The 17,819-nt window shown below is 38.3% G+C and overlaps 1 protein-coding gene across 4 annotated transcripts in view; it reads right to left on the bottom strand.

Annotated features, from left to right (window-relative positions):
* TRAPPC8 (trafficking protein particle complex subunit 8) overlaps positions 1-17,005 on the bottom strand; it is a 52,058-nt gene extending 35,053 nt beyond the window's left edge. For 2 of the 4 annotated variants that reach the window (XM_068189901.1, XM_068189909.1), the window contains exons 1-8: positions 16,705-17,005; positions 11,097-11,291; positions 8,402-8,485; positions 5,551-5,640; positions 4,041-4,215; positions 3,516-3,669; positions 2,333-2,414; positions 663-910 (exon numbers count right to left, since the gene is read on the bottom strand). In XM_068189901.1, the coding sequence (XP_068046002.1) occupies positions 663-910; positions 2,333-2,414; positions 3,516-3,669; positions 4,041-4,215; positions 5,551-5,640; positions 8,402-8,485; positions 11,097-11,291; positions 16,705-16,861 (1,185 nt within the window). In that variant the 5' untranslated portion in view covers positions 16,862-17,005. The remainder of the gene's footprint in view (positions 1-662; positions 911-2,332; positions 2,415-3,515; positions 3,670-4,040; positions 4,216-5,550; positions 5,641-8,401; positions 8,486-11,096; positions 11,292-16,704) is intronic. The other 2 variants (XM_068189917.1, XM_068189924.1) reach the window with 2 other exon arrangements.
* Between the last annotated feature and the right edge of the window lie 814 nt (positions 17,006-17,819).

The following is a 17,819-nucleotide window of genomic DNA, read 5'->3' as shown; positions in this document are numbered from 1 at the left end:
TAGAATACCTGATTTTGGGTAGTGGTCCAACCTAAAATCTAGACTATTTGCAAAATAAAGTACTTCACTGTGATGCAAATACTTGAACGCATGACCTTGACTGAATATTGGCATGATATTAATCCCACTTTCAAAAAATCCTAGTCTGAGAGAAGCATATTCAGCTGCAAAAACTGCTAAAATCAGCAGAATTACATGGTTCAGAGTGTCCCTGCATTTCTTCCGTGTCAAGTAGCAATTGAAGGATACAGTTTTTTTTGCAGATGACTATTGATTAAACAAATTTATTAAATTTACTTGTGTATTCTGATGTTGAAACACTAAGTCTGTTTTGTTCCCCATGCCAGAATCATCCAAAAGCATAGACTATTAAGATTCAACAGATTTCCCTGAAAACAGTTCACACAGGCTTTCACCAAGAAGCCACCCTGCACTGGAGCTGTTTATACAAACTAGTTCTCGTTTTTTTAAAAGACAAATTAAGCAATAATGAGAAAACTTCAGTTATTTCTCTTAAATCTACTAACAGTTTTCAGCAAGACTGTTGAATTGTTAGATACAGAAGGAAGTAATACTGTCAAAACAGATTTCTGGATATCTGGATTTATACCCCAACCATTTTTCCTTATTATAGCACAAAGTGTTTTTAAGGGTAAACTGACCTGATCATTGAGCTGTCGAATTGTTTTCTCTATGTGTGGCAAAAGTCCCCGAAATGTGAATTCCTGTATGAACTGTCTAATTCGATCGTGATCTGTGAGAGTTAAACAAGCACCATGAGGGGTCCCAGAATTTGACTTCTTTGAGTCTTGAAGTGATGTAGAAGCCTTCATGTAATCAGTGCTATCCAAACTGCCACTGGGATGATCCAGTTGAAGGGGGTGAGTCTTAAAGTTATTTGACAAGCCATCTGTTGAAAGATTGAAATAAAAGCTCCAGTAAGTATAAAGCTACTTAAATATTTTGGGTTTTAAAGGTCATTTTTACTAACCTACTCCAAAGCTTTCCTTACTCAGAACTCTGGAAAGCAAAGCAATTCACCAACTGTTCTGCACTACAGATCAATGCTGAGCAAGCAGCAGCAGAGCACTGAGTATGGCATCACTCCTGCAATTCTCAGAAGGTTCAGGGAATCTCAAGAAGTACAACATGACTAAATATGTACAGTTTTGGTTCTCAAGAAAATCTTCCAGTATGCTAACTACTATTAACAACTTTGAAGGAAAACTTAGGAAACATTAAAATCAAAAGAAAGCATTCATCAAAGTTGGGATTGCAGCAATTACCACAGTTGCTCCATTGGGTCCATTCTCTTTTTTTTCTGCTTATGTTTTAGGGTTAAAAAAAAACAAAACAAACCTAATTTTCCATGTCCTTCCAAGCAATTATGATGTAAAACAATTTCCTCCAAAGTCCTCTTTTTTCAATAAGAAGGGCTGCTGACTACTATTGTGTTTAGCTCTCTGAAATAGACTGAGACACTGCTTCACTCTAAGACTTAAGCAGTTCTCTTATTTATAAGAAAATCAGCTTGCCCTATCTGGCACCAAGCAAAGCTGAGCTGTGAAAACAAATCTTCAATGGATTTTACTCAAGAAATGTAATCCTGAGTTTGTAAAGTTCAATTGGCAGCTCCCAGACTACATTTGGGCTGCAAGGCCTTACAAAGATGGCAACTATAGGGTCTCCTACACATGCTAGGTCTCCACACGCCTTTCAAGTGAGATATGAAGGATCTGGGATGAGGCAGGCCAGGCAATGCAGGGTACCTCTCTTGTTCCCTATTTGGGGATGCTTCTCATATGAATCCTACACAGCTATCTTAATTGTTTTTAAGGGTGCAATAATTTGCACTCTATTTCATTTACTACCCTCTCCCATTCACAAGCTGAGTTCCAAGGCAAGTGTTTCCAAACAACTTAATAAACTAAACACTTCCTTGACATTTAAAGATTTAATACCAAAACCAAGGACAAAAAAAAACTCCAAAACCCCAGCTTCCAAGTTATAGCAAAGCACACAAGCCAAAACCTTCATTATTATGAAAATTGACCATTTAATCCTATGCTATTTTCACTGATTATCAGAGTTTGCAGACAATATGCTTAGACTTACAAAATATGAGCCCAGTATATCATTATCCATCTCATTAAGGAGATGTCACCAATCCAGTAGTTCAGTACCACAGCATTTTTCTTTGAGGACACTTAAAGCATTTAAAAAACTATTACTCTGATTTGCCTAATAGACCATCTAATTAAATACTGTCCAAGACAAAAGACAGTTGTGTAAATGCTATAAGATCAAGGTTTTCATAAAGTTACAAAAATACCTTTAATTTCACTGTCTGTGCCATCTGATATCAAGTGATCAGTATTCTTGTTTGAAACAGCAGTATAATCTTCATAGGAATCCTGCCAGAAAAGAGGGGAAAAAAAGTCAGAACTTTAAGAATACTCAACCACATACAAAAGTCATTAAACAGTAGTTATCAACTTCAGTAAGTTAACTGAATTACTACAGCAGCATGTTTGTTCATAAGTATTAATTTCTCTAAGTAGTTTCTGTGGCTTTAAGAAACTGTTTTAAAGACAAAACTTATATTCACCAAACGAAGCAAGTACCTTCTAACTTGCTCAACTGGCTTCCCTGTCAACCAAAGTAACTCCAGCTCTTGCACACCAATGCCTACAGCAGCAAAAATATATTCCCTAAAGCAGTTCCTGAGTAAGCTTACCCACACAAAGATCTATATTACACAATTGACATGGTACTGAAAAAAATAAAAATATCTGATTAGTTTATGGTGGACTAGAACTCACTGGTCCTCTTAGCTTATAGAATAGGGAATATTTTGACTTTTCAGTAGCAGCTGATGCTGAGAATGGCTACCTAAAACAGACAGCTGCATTTGGTAAAGAAATACAATTCCAGAAACCTTTTAATCATAAGGAGTTATAATTGCAAGTCAGTCAAAAGCAAACTCAAAAAAGAGTATTTTTGCTTCTAAAGCAAAAAATACAGATATTTATGGCAAACTCAAAACACACTATCCCTTGCAATTTTAGCAGATGACAGACCAGACTAGAACAGACCACAAGAAGTTATCACAAAAACCACACATACTCCCACAAAACAACACACCCAGATTATTTAGTGGAGTACAGAAGACCCAGGAAAAAAACTTTAAGCCTGAGAAAGACAAATAAAAATGAAGGTAGAACAGGACACTTCTGAGGTTACTTCCTCTTACAGCTCTTATTATTTCCTATTTATTGTCTATTATTTCTGTGCTCCTGTCAATTTCAGACAGTCTAGTATTTCAGTGCTCCTTACTGTCAAGGAGCAGTAAGGACTCATCTTATGCCCTCACAAAAAGCCTCATCTGTGTCAGAAGTGTCTGGACTGCCTACTTATTCTGTAGAAGCACATACATAACACTAAGGTGAAACTTAGCGCAATTAAAAAGGACTTTAATAAGCACAGTAAAATCTGGTTTTAGCATACGGTAATACCTGGTTCTGGATAGTGTTTTTCTGAAGGTACTGACTCCAAGGATCTGGTATCTGTTCGTCTGCTCCTCTGTTCGACACCCGAGAATTTATTTTCAGCAAATAGCAACCCTGAGTTCCATATCTCTGTTTCATCTCTTCATAAATGGAGTCAGCTCTGAAACAGTAAAACAACACTTATCCTGTCTTGATATCAAACAAACTATTTTACACTATTATCCATAGTGCTTAAAAGGAAAATTCTCCTATTTTTAAAACAATCTGTTATGCAAGAGTAAAACTGAAAATATTTGAGAATTAGTTCAGAAAGCTACCCAAGAAAGCACCTACCCCAAGAGCTGGGACTGATTAACTTCATTTTACATGAACACAAGAAGAAGATCTAAAAATAATACTTTCAAACATCTGCCTTGATAATAGCACACTGGCTAATGGATCCTGTTGCATGTCTAATCTCAACAGAATTTATCAACACGAACACTTTGGTCAAAGAGCTCAGTGTAAGCTCACTGAAGGCAGATGACCCACCTTTGTTCTTCTCCTGTGCTTACATCATGCAGTAACACATAATATTTGAGTGTGTTTGGTATAAACCACTTGGGATATGAATATTCACTACTGTGCTGAATCCGATGTTGTTCTTGGGACAGCTTCAGGAACTGCTCCACAGGGTCAGGTTCAGTAGAAGAAACTACCAGCATACCTGAATTCATTAAGGACATATACCCAAAGAACACAAGTATAACCACTGACCATAAAATAAAATAGGAAGTGTATAAAATAGAACAGATGAGTACAATACTTAGGCATATAAAACATACTACCACAAAAGTACATGCAATTAGAATCTGGCCTTACTCTCAACAAAAAAGAATCAGTTAACTAACATCTGTAAAATGAGATGCAACAGGAGTTTGCTCCAATTCTGGCAGTGAATCTAAGTTGAAGCTGCTACATGATAGCTAATTTAAGATTTTAGATAGAAACCAGATGTTCATAGCAAACATGTATCTGAAATTTATCCCCACTGTATTTTAGCTTTCAACTTCCAAGGAGAGTTGGGGCTTTAAGTTATCACCTGAACAACAGTGATGACCAGCATTCATAAACACAGCAACACCGCCTGGGTAAAAAGCAGAAGTGCTCAGATTTTTACTCCAATGCATCTACACAATCATTAATAAGCCCACTCTGCTACATCTACTCACCAAACCAAAAGACACTACTTCAGAGAAGCCAAAAAGCAAAGTTATACTTTAAATGTTATTAAAATTCAGAATCTAGAATCAGTATTTTGCAAAGTGAATTCTGCACAGGTGTGGCCATTATAATACCTTTCCTCTATACTGAAATTATAATGTTCAAGACAGAATTAGGAACAGAGTATCATAAAATCTGCAGAATCATAATTACTGTAAAGCTTAACATCAGCTACATCACAAAACAGTGATTATTTTCAATTTCCCTGTAGACAAGCAAATTGTGCCTAAGCTTTGGTTTAAAAAAAAAAAAAAAAAAAAAAGGGAAAGCATTCAGGCATTGTTCCAATCTTTCCAGACTTCTTTTTATCCAGCATAGCTCAAAGTTCACCAAACTTCCAAAACATCATCTCCCCAACCTCCACCACTCCATCTGCTTACAAAAAGCTATTAAAAAGCAGCAGATGTATCCCAAACACACATTCCTCTGATGTAGATAAGGGACGGACAAGAGATACCTAAAGAGCTACAGCAGAAAGTGTCTTAGGATGATGGAGTTTCATTTACAGGTATTGCCTTTGAGCTCACTTTGACATAAAAAGAGTGTGTGGAGAAGGGGAAAAAACCTCAGTACAAACACTACAAAAAAACTCAGGCCAAGCAGTCACAAAGAAAACCCTGACAGTCTTATGAAATCAGTCTGTGTAGTCAGACATAGTGGAAATATATATAGGCTTCAAATCATAATTGTGAAAGAGGTACTGCAAAAATTTCAGTGTCTCCTACATTACATTTTGTAACAGCCTTCCCTGGAGGGGTCTGTAACATTCAAAGGATACATGCAACATAGTGGTTTAAGAATTCGTGATCAGATGCAGGCATGGACTGAAGAAAGCACTCTCTGTAAGACTCAAACCAAGGAGTAGTAGCTGAAACACAATAAAACAGGACAAATTAGACTATTCAGTGAAACTTGTTTACCCATCCATGAAAAGGAAGTATGAAAGACTACACCTGAAAGTGAAGCCTGCAAACTCTGACAAAGTTTGCATGGCAGGGGAAAGAAGGGGGAATAGTCCAAGGACAAAGTATTTTAGATGCAACACAAGTAGGAGAAACAGTAACACTTGAATCAAATCCTGTGAAACTGAATAGCATCATAAGCACCACATTCATCACCGCTGCAGGCTCACTTGCACTGAGTCCTTGTTTAAACCGACTACTCTTTACCACCCCTTTAAACACCCATACACTTGGCAAAGAAAGAAATAAATTTTTCTAACCGTCATTGAATTTCTGGGCTAGGGATGGAAGAATTGACCAAGAAACAAAATTCATTTTTGAGTATGTAGAGGACCTAAGGATTACCAAAACCCTATGCTGCCTGTTTTCTACATGTGTTGACTTGGCTTGACAGCAGTCCCCTTCTTGTTTTGCCTTGCTAAAACAAACAGTTCAGCTGGCAAAGATCCAAGAAGATAAAACCTCAGATCCAAGTTGTACCATTAATGCCTAATAATTTTAACCTGCAATGTTCAATGCCGTTTTACAATAGGGATTTCATTTTCCTAAGAGTAATAAATCAAGGGAAACCAAGGGTGTCTGGGACATCAAAAAAATGTGAACCTAATATTGTCCATTTCTTTCCACTCCAGCTATATGTCAAACAATTATCTATTATTTCTTCTTTTAAGCCTGTTCTATTATATCTTTATTCTCCAACTCCTTTCCCTTGAGTGGGAAACAGACTGCAGAGCAAAATCAATCCAGTTTCAATAACCTGATTTTACACTGAAGTTACTGGAATCCAGTGTCATGTCACCTGCAAACTAGAAAACAGTAACTAGTAGAGAAAAAAAATTATTAAGAAAATCTGAAGGTATTTTCTTTATATGGCCTTAAAAAACCCACACCACTAGACTTTAGTAAATAAAAATAAAAGTAAATAAAAATTTCTAATGCTTTGTAAAGCTCTCATGCACCCCCTCATAAAAACCAAGCCAAACCACCACTTTGATTTCTTAAACTAATTTTAGAAAACAATTCATTTTTATGTTGGAATTATCTTGTATGGCATTCATTTAATACATTTGGTTTAATCCTACATTGTCAAGCTATCTTAGACTGGCTTCAGACACACAGAAGTCAGATATAGCCACACTTGAATTCAGTCTAGCATTCAGCACATGTCACATTAAAAAAAGCCTAAAAAAAGTTACTTCAATAGGAGACAAACTTCCAGCTTTTGATTACCGCCTTTCCAGAAACTGCTCTCTGAGTACTCATATAGGATATAAAAAGCTCTTGGCTTTACTGAGTCCTACATGTAAACAATGCCAACTATTTAAATTAAGGAAAACACAGCTCGTTGTTATTATTAAAAGCAAGCCATAAGAAAGTGACTCATACACATTTTTCACAAGTACAACAAGCATCGCAGTAACTCTGGTTCAAAGTAAACACTGTTAAATGACCTAAGGCAAAAAAATTTCACTTCTGTTTTACAGATGAATCACAGCAAAATAAAACAATCACGTGTTTTTTTAAAATCTGAGATACAAACAGGGAAGTACTACTTTGTTTTGTGGATGAGTTCCCCTGCCCTCTTTTTTCATTAGGCCTACTTAACCTTGGAAGTGGCCTCAAACGCAACTGGATTCCCTCCACACAGCAACATTAACAGGATTCACTTGACCATTTTACAGGGCTGTAATCACTTATTGTAAATACTTGATAAACACGCACCATACTCAAAACAAAAGCAGTATTTGAAAAAAATTTCACAACTGTAACATCTCATAACACATTACAGCAGTTCAGACCAGCACTGTCATTCAGCTGCCCAGACCTATACACTTTGCATTTTTCCAGTATGTTGGTAACAGAACTGAAGTTTTGGCAAACTTGTTAACGTGTTCAGAACTTAAGAAGAAAAAAAAAAAAAAAGTAATATTTCTACATAACAGCTTAAGAATGGAAAGTCTGCTTCGTGAAGTTTTGTACCCTTAGGCATTTAGCAGGATCTGAACAGATCTGAACTACTGAAAGGATAGCTATTATTAACCAAAGGCATAAACTATATAAATATATAAAAATGAAAACCATCAAAACCTGGCTCTTATAGACCACAATGCAGAGCCTTGAGAGGTCAATAACCAATGAGGTTTGGTAGCAATAAGTCTCATAAACTACATAAAATGTATTAGGAAGCTTTTTCTTTTTTAAGGATCATACTCCAGAGAGAATATCAATATAGCAGCGACATATGTGCTCTAAGTACAGTCAGCAGTTGAGTTCCAACTTAAAAAGTGTTACTATCTCCTGAGAAAGAATTTCCCTAGAGAAGCAGAAAGTACATTTGAAATACAGCACAGTGACAGGATACAGTTCCATAGGATCAAACAGTCCAGTGTTTTTAACAGCATCAGGTAATTTACCACCACCACCCTTATTGATTGTATGGAAAGACCAAACGATTTTGATTAACAAGAGCAGAAATGTGATTAAAAGAAAAATTAAAACAACCACCACCAATGATTTTTCAGTTAGGGGGAAAAAAATGGAGGAACACACATCTATGTCCAGGAAAGTGCTGAACAGTTGTAGCAGATAGTAAGGAAAGGTGGATGGGGCACATGGAAAAGGAGTAAAGGGCAATTTGGCAAATCGGCACCAACCACAAAAAAATACCTGAATAAAACGTGGATGTGTTCAGTTCCATCAGTGTCTCTTTCCAATTACTGTACCAAGGAACACTAGCTTTAACTGAGCGATCTGATAGAAAAAACATGATATTATTATACTAAAAAGGGTCAGATGCAAACACACTCTCGGCTTTTACACTCTGGTAGCGTGAAGTAGAAAAAAATCTACACCGTGCAGGCCCATGAGGGGCACTGAAGAGATCTGACTCCAGCTAACCTTAATCATGAATATTTCAGGCTTCTCAACATTTGACAGTGTAGTTTAATGGAAATCAATAATTTCTAGTTCAATCCACATTCTAGGCTTGAACACAAATGGAAATTCTATCAAGAAGCAAAGAATTAAGTTGTATCTACACCTTATTTCTATTTTACTGGATGGAAGATACTCTAAATCTAAGGCACTAACTTGTGAGATTTCCAAGCCTACAGTACTAGTTAGGAGTACCTGAATACATTAGCTGCTGAAAGTGGTTGCCCCAACATTCTTTTTCATCTCAAACATATTCCTCCAAAGCCTCATGCCACCATTTATATCATGCAGCCCTGAACAAACATAGACAGGGAACTGGTCTAGTAGAAAAAAAATCTTTCCTTCTCTCAAATAATTTAGTTCTTTAGTGGGATCATTTTTCTTCACCTGCTACATGCACCAGTACATGGAAGAAGCAGGCATGGCTGAACATGAGCAAATTTTCAGCAACCAAATGAGTCTCCCAGTACTAGATTATGGAACTATAAGAATATTAAACAAAACTGTAACAATGAAGGATTACAAACAATTAAATCAATACAACACAGCAGTTCCAAACCTTTTATCAAAAAAAGAGCAGGTTTATGACCCCAGTGCCAGAAACATCATAACTCAGCTTCTTAAACAATATTTATCTTTCTTCAAAACAGACCGCACTTGATCACTATTAAAATTAAGGAAATATATTTTAATATTATTATCCTAGAAAACTAATTCACTCCCAAAAAAAAATAACAAATTAAGAACTAATGAGAGCATTTCCCATTTACAATGCCAAATGATTATGTTCTGCTGTCAGGAATTAATGTAACCATTGGTTTGAATAAAATTGAAAAAAAAATACCCTAAATGTCTTAGTAAATACTCATATCCATCTAAGCATAAAGAAACCCTACTTGGTACTTCTTCATAATATCTTACACTGTAATGGGATACAAACTCCTCCATCAACAGCACTGTCAGTGTTTTGTGAAACAGAGTTCCACTGAAAGACAAAGCTACTGAATTTGTCCTTCTGTGTGATCTTAAAGAGCTTATACACCTCTCCTCCTGTCAAATAAGCATATAGCCAGTCTGAATGGAAATAAGAACCTAATCACTGAAAGACAAAAGACAGTCAAACACGGTGATTTGTACATCCGAGGCTCCAGCAGCAAATATAGAAAACAAAAGGAGAGATGTAACTCCTATATGCTCCTATAACTACAACGCATTGCTTAATATAGCCACTATTTTTCCTTCTCTTCTTTCAATACCTCACTTCTAAACTACGGTCACTAGAAACCTCACGGAAAAATCTCCTCACCGAAACCATTCTGCTTTCTCAGGGTCTTTCCATCTCTAGAATTGAAACAAATTTCCATCAAAAAAAAAATTCATAGCAAAATGGCAATTCACCAGTATGATCTATAAACACGGGCACAGAAATTGAAAAATTATGTGGGATTTTCAACAAATCTCAAAAACAAGAGGTTTCCAGGCTCAGGCCCTTTGCTTTATAATCAACATGGGACATCAAGTTGAAGACATATCTTGCAAATTAGGTATCCAAGACATAAGAATTATGCCATTTTTCCATCATCAACATAAAAAAATACTACAGCAACATCAGTCACTAATCCTCACGAAGTTTTATCAGTCTATTGCTACAGCAGAGACAAACTCTTCACTGGAGACTGAACTTTAAATACAATAAATGGCGTATGTTTAAATAGGGCAGTGCATACATGCTTTGAACTAAGTACATGCTCAGAGGCTTTAATGGATTAGGGTCTTAATTGGGAGGAGTTCAATCTTCTCAGATCCTAAGATCAGGTCTCATTTAGCATTATTCACAATGCCTCATCCCTTGGAGATCCGAGAAAAAAACATCCTTGGAATAATCCAGTCATTTTGGCAGTGAAATATAAAGCACAAGTTCCACAGAAGAAAAAAAAAATAAAAAGACAAGGAATCAAAGTAGTCACACACCTTTCCTCACAGTCCTTTTTCCTTAAACATTTTATGACTTTATCATAAAAAATAAAAGAAGCTAGGATAACTAACTTCAAGATAAAGCTGCACATTAGTACCAACACTAAGTTCTGACATTTATTCAGCCAAGTGCAACAGGTCACTATATCAGTTTTGTAACAAGAAAATTACACAACCAAAGCATCACTAATGGCTACATTAAAATAATGATTTAACAGAAGTTGAGAAGAACTACACCACCAGGAAAATTAAAATTATTAATTCAGTTCAACCACTCTTTCAGCATTATATAAAGCCAAAACTATTTGTTAAATCCAAAGTTTCAGTAAAAGCAATGTCTCAAAACTGATAAACTCTGAATAATTTTAGTACATGCCATGAAGCTGAAACGAAGGCTAGAAATCTCTCAGCCGATTCCAGTTTACATTATGAAAAATACAGTACCATTACATACCACTGATGTTGAGATCATAATCTCCAGCTGTGATCACATTAGCTACCAGTCCTTCAGCAGGCTGACTGACAGACACAACATCATGCAAAAGTTTCCGAATGGCACCGGGCTGAGGTGGGTGAGTAATGATGTTGTTGACAGCGATCTTCAAATTTTTAATGATGTGAAGCTGATTATTAGGATCTCTCATGTGAACTAAAAAAGAAAAATAAGAGGATTTGTTGAGGCGTATAACAGACAGTTAAAAGAATTGTCATAAATTAGTCTTTTTCCAACAAATTTTTTTCTTTAAAGATTGCTCCACTAAACTTCTCCATCACCAATTTTAGATCACAGTCCATAATGCTTGACTACCAAAAATGGAGGGGAGGAAAGTGGTAACAAAAAATTACTTGATGTTCAACATTAGGCTCATCTAGGCAGACTGATTAATGAACAGTATAGGATCTTAGCTGGTAAGAATATCTACTCCATCTAACATAGAACGTGCACATCCTACACTGATGCACTCCCTTCCTTGTGGAGCATATCAACTTTCATGAAAAAGCCATAGGAACCATGTATGGATTTCACACAACACATCATGTTTCAAGGAATCAGCAGTTTCCAAGAAATCCCCCACACACAAATAAATAGCATTTAAGAAACCTGACAGGGATAACGTAGTATTCATTCATCCAAAATTAACATATCCTGAAAGACAAGCTGAGAGAGTTGGAGTTGCTCATCCTGCAGAAGGGAGGAGACCTTAGAGCAGTCTTCCAGTACCTATAGGGGGGCTTTCAAGAGAGCTGGAGAGGTACAAAGGCATATAGTGACAGGACAAGGGGGAATGGTTTCAAACTGAAGAGGGCAGATTTAGATCAGATATTGGGAAGAAATTCTCTACGAGGAAATTCTCTATGAGGATGGTGAGGCATTGGAACAGGTTGACCAAAAAAGCTGTGATGCCCCACCACTGGAACAGTTAAGGCCTACCTGGACAGGGAGGTGAGCAACCTGGTCAGCTGGAAAGTAACCCTAACCACAGCAGGGTAAACTTAGAACTAGATGTTCCTGAAGATCCCTTTAGACCCAAACCATTCTATGATTTTTAACACTATAGCTTTCTTTGTAGAATCTTTCTGAAACTTGCTCCCTAAAGCCATCTGTTTTTAAAAAACTGATCACAACATTTTCAACACTTGTAACAATTCTGGAGCCTACTGTGATTTTTCATGTAATTTCACCATACTTCAAACCACAACCACCATCAAGCAAGCCAGACTGAGTGCAGGCAAGACACATTGACTACGGCTGCCTAAGCCACCTGGTGCTACCACGTGCCACACAACACAGCCCAACTCCTCTGCATGTCATTTTCACAAATTCCTATATAGTATATAAAAGGTAGCACAAAGGAAAATCCTTGCTATTTTCTTCATCTTTCAACTAACTACAGGATTCACACGATAAAGGTCTGAAATTGAGTATTCAATCTGCTCCAGCCTGGAAAGCACTCCACACCTTTTCCACAAGCCTCTTCAGAAGTAACAAGTACACAGCTAAAGTCAGATCACACTAGATGTGTTTACAATCCATCTTAAATGTTAAAACAGATTTCTAATGTCGTTCACATCTTGACTGGTATAGTTCTACCTTCCTCAATCACATATTCACTCCCAAGCCTTACCCAGCACTCAAGCTCATGGGAAAACACAGCAAAGCAGTTAAAAAACCAGTCCTGCCAAAAACAACTGAAAAATATGTGGGTTTTTTCAGCTATAAGTTTCAGAATGAACTCGTACATCATAAGGCTTTATCAACACCAGAAAAAGGCAGTCGTGCTGGCTAAACTTTACATATTTGAGTTCATCATTTCTATCAGAAAGCTGAAGCAGTTATTTTGGATGAGGCTTTTTCATCTTATCGCATTGGTAAATTATCAACATTATTTTGAAATTATCAAATGTAAAGGAAGTGGCAGGAACAAACAACTAGGAAACTAGTCTGGCTTCACCAGCACAGCTGTAACACTACAACTCATCTTTGCTGTCTGTCCTAAACATAATAGCCATGACAATGAAGAGCAACCACATTTCCATACAGAACACAGATGACATCTCTGGCATATGTTAAATGTTAAGGACTGAAATAACAGGCATACTTGGAACTCCAAAAAGTTATTGTTTTAATAAAAAAAAAAGACACTTGTCTAGTGTTATACATTTCCTTCAAATGTTTATAAGATCATTTCAAAAAGTACTTTCCCAGAAGTGGCAGCAGTATCATATATTAGAACAGTATCTTTCTCATCAAAAGTTGAAGACAATCAGATGCTAAGATACACATGAAGAAGCAATTCCTAACATCACACTAAGCTCAAATAAGCACAGTGTTCCCATTATACTTCCTTACATCTCGCACATACTTAAGGCTTAGAATCAGATAAAGTTATCAGAAGCTCTTTTTTTTTTGTTAAGGTCAAACACTTTGATTTAAGAGCAACCAATGCTATCTTAAAGTGATACTTGCTAATTTACATGTGCACTGTAATCCTCCCTCCCACAAAGACAGCATTAGTTCATAGAGTATTTTTAAAGATTCTTAAAAACAGAATCCTATTTTAAAGAAAACCTACCTATATACACAATACATGCCTATCAATATATACAATGCATACACTTATTAAAACAGGCATTAGTTTTAACTAATGAACAAAACAGTTAAGAAAGACACTTTGAGAATAAATATAAAGGTATAAAATCCTCCGTATACTTCTGGTTTCTTTTATTAAAGGAAGTTGAAAGTTTGGGGAGGGTTTTGGTTTTGCTTTCCTCTAAAGTCAAGACTTATGGGGACAGTAAAGCAGTCCTTTCACTTTTTTAAACATTTCTCCTTCACTAACAGGAAGTGACTTACTTACAGAAGCCAAGAGGCTAAAAATTACAGGACAGAGCACCCTGAATCTGTGTTCAAGACACACTACCATCACAGTTTGCTGAGTATTGCAAGATTATTTTTGGCCACACCAACATTAGCAAGTCAGCGATAGCCCAAAGTTGATGAGTAGATTAAATACTGATTTGTGCAAAGGGTGATCCCACTGCATCTAGGGGTTCTACTTGAAGTTAGATAGAATCTGGCTTTGAGCAACCTCAACAGTGTGTGGTTTTACACTACCTGAAGGATTACAATGTGTTCTGGTCCTTCACAGTAGAGAGCTCAGCTCTCTACTGATAAATTCCTGTTTATCAGATTTGTTTTGCACATATATCAGTAGATTGATTTCTTACTTGCACTGCTTCTCTAAGCAAGAAGGCTGATGAACACACGGCCTTTAGCTGGTTCATAAGCTACGTAATTCCTAATTTCAGAAAAAAATAAGTATTGTAGCAGGACTCTAAAACTGTAGTAGCAAATCCATGACTTAGCTTTTCAAATTAAAGAATCCAAGAAGCAATGCATGTACTTTAAACTTCTGCATAAGTAAGGGACAGCTTATTTCTAAAGGGATGAACTACTAATCAATCTAATTTTATGTTACAAATTCAATGAAATAGCCACTAAGTAAAGAGACATGCATTGATTTCAAATGGACAGCATTTCACATCCCCTTAAGAAAAATTTTGCTTAGAAAGGAAGACATCAAAACAGAATTACAGAATCACAGAACTGTTATAGTTGGAAGGGATCACTGGAGATAATCTACTCCAGCCTCCCTGCCAAGCCAGGATCACCTCAAGCAGGTAACAGGAACTGTCCGTGTGTGTCTGGAATGTCTCCAGAGAGGGAAACTCCACAATTTCCCTAGGCAGCCTGTTCCAGTGCTCTGCCACCCACAATGGAAAGAAGTTTTGCCTCATGTTGAAGTAGAACTTTTTGTATTTTAGCTTAGGGCCACTGCTTCTCACAGAATCCCAGAATAGTTATCACCACAATATAATAACCCTACATAATATGATAATAATAATAATAATAATAATATTAATAATATAACCATAAGCAGTGAAACACAGAGCATGTCATGTACACACATTCTGCTGTATCACAATCAGATCATTTAAGCATGCCTTTCTTCCTATCTGTCCTTACCCTCAAACATGCTGCTTCCTAACACAAGAACTTACAGTCAGCATGCAGTAACATTTTTTCCAGGAAGTAGGAAGAGGAAGCCACTCTTGGAGTGAGGAACTGGAGTCAGGCTTGCAGCCTGCTGGATCAGAATACACACAAACTAGTGCAGCAACAAAACCAACTGTGCCAAGTTTCACTCAGGGAACACTGAGGATAATTCAGGTTTGCAAGTTCTTTAACTGTCACAATAATTGAACCAAAATAGTTGCAACTAAGTGAATTAATTAACCTTCCAAGTGAATGCTACATTTTGAATACTCTGCCTGGTTTTGTTTGCTAGATGCATTTTGAAAGCCTTTCACTAAAATAAAGAGATAATTACTTCAGAGCTCTAAAGATGTGAGCATCTGCATTTATTATTTTTATCTCTGCAGCATTCTCACACAGTTCATAAGCATTGTTAAACAAAATGAAAAACATTTATGAACAAGTTATAGTTGATAAGCTACTAAGATTCACCTGAAAATTAAGGCAGATTTTTAACATAAAGTAGATTTTAAGCTGTTGCAGAGAAATGCAAAAATCTAATGAGAATGACAGTACAAGCTTCATTTTCTTGCACTCTTTCCTCAGCACATGACATGCAGAGGCTGCAGTCTGAGCTACATATCTGTCAGAAACCAAATCTGAGAAATGTCATTGCATCATTGTTCTAACAAGCAGTTTTCTGCAAACTGCTGTCCTGCACACAACTGTAATGGGCAGCAGCTTGAAAGGCATAGCTTACCTAAATTAAAAATAAACAAATTCCCGTTAGTAAGTTAAAGCACAATAGCTAAAAAACTCTGTTGTTTCTCTTAAGTGGTCAATCTCCAGTTTTCCCGCTGCTTCACGTGGTCATTTTGCCACATAAGCAGTTTGATTCCCACTTCTTCTTTGCACAGGTCTCACTCACAGAAACGTCAATTAAAAAAAAAAAAAAAAACAAAAAACAAAACAAAACAAAAAAACAACCACAAAAACATATAGGATCAAGCTACAGGCAAGAGGAACGAAAGCCCTGCAACTGAAATTACGATTAATGTTTTTGAAAGACTAGCCGTACTTTCAAAGCCTGGCTACAGCAAGTGTGAAATCCAGTAGAGTCTACAGCAAGTCAGGTACGAATACTAGGGAGGTAACAGCAAAGTGGTTTTAATGGAAGATAAAAATCCGTCTGGAAGAACTGAATTTACAGACACCTTCCTCTTCAGCCGTGGGATGTCTCCAGGAGAAGTCAGACTTCCTCGGTTCCACAGACCGAATGAAACTAAGCTGACTTACCAGCTGTCACCTGCGACAACCCCGGCAAACGCGTGTCTCCGCCAAGCCTGTCACGGCAGCCGGTGACACGCACCCGAGCGGCCGCCGGGAAGGGGTGTCGGGCCCGTCCCGCCGGCGCAGCCCCGGCCGGCACAGCCGTGCGGGACCCCCGGAGGCCGCGGGCGGAAGGGAGCGGCGGCGCCGCCTCCCCCGCCCCGTGTAAACAACGCGCTCCGCTGCCGGCACCGACCTTCCGAGGTGAGGCGGCAGAAGGGCCTGACCAGCTCGGCGAAGCTGAGGTTGTTCCTGCGGGTGAGCCGCTCCGCCTCCTCGCTGCACAGCGCGGCCACCAAGGGCACGAACGAGTCCTGGATGAACTCCTGCACCGACTGCACGCACTGGGCCATGGCCGCCGCTCGGGGCCGCCCGAGACGGCCCCGCCACCTTTCTCCGCAATTCTCCGGATTATTCCCTCCCTCCTCCCCTGGCCAGTGCCTGTCCGCAGCTCCCGCCCGGGCCCCGCTCAGCGCCCGCCGAGCGCCGCCATGTTGCGCCTCAGCCGAGCCCCTCAGGGAGCGCCCGCTCCCGGCGGCCCCCGCGCCCGCTCATGTGATTGGCCGAAGGGGCGGCGCCGGGCCGGGAGGGGGAGGCGACGGTGGCCGGCCGGGGTGGGGGGAGGGAGAGCGAGCACACAACCCAACCCTTCCCCCCCCCCAGGAGCGGGCAGTTGGTGCGGTCCGGGGCGGGGGGGGGCCGCGGGATGTTCCTGAGGGATCCTGGCGCCGGGAAGCGGGTTTGGCCACCGAGTGGGAAAAATGGTGCTGTCGAATTTATGGGGAAAAAAAAAAAATAAATAAACCAAAAGCAAACCAAACAAAACGCCCAAAAATAAGAAGAAAAAGCGATAAAATTGCCCCAAAGCAAGAAAAATAGGGGGGAAAGCGCCCCGAAACAACAAAAAGCGCCAAAATAACGACGAAACAAATCAAACCGAGAAAATTGAAAAAAAAAAAAAAACCACAAAAAAGCCCAACCAAACAAAAAAAAAAAAAAGCAACAACAAAAAAGGGCCAAAACTACCCCAAAACAAAGCAAAGGAGGGAAAAATCAAAACCGAACAAAAATCCAAACCAAACCAAACCAAAACAAAAGCCCCAAAGCAACAACCATAAAAACACCAAAATAACCCCAAAACAAAAACCCCACACATGAATAAAACTACACACAAAAGCTGTGAACGGTTAGCCATAAACTAAAACGCAAGCTCCACTCTGTGAAAAATGCATGTTATATGGTCTACACAGATAGTTCCTGTATGTAGTATGTTATATTGATTAGTTGTGCTGCATTAACATTTTAATAGCA

Source organism: Anomalospiza imberbis, chromosome 1, assembly GCF_031753505.1.
Source record: "Anomalospiza imberbis isolate Cuckoo-Finch-1a 21T00152 chromosome 1, ASM3175350v1, whole genome shotgun sequence".
NCBI classification, from domain to species: Eukaryota; Metazoa; Chordata; class Aves; order Passeriformes; family Viduidae; genus Anomalospiza; species Anomalospiza imberbis.
The sequence above is the reverse complement of the archived record's forward strand: the minus strand, read 5'-3'. Positions and strand labels throughout refer to the sequence as shown.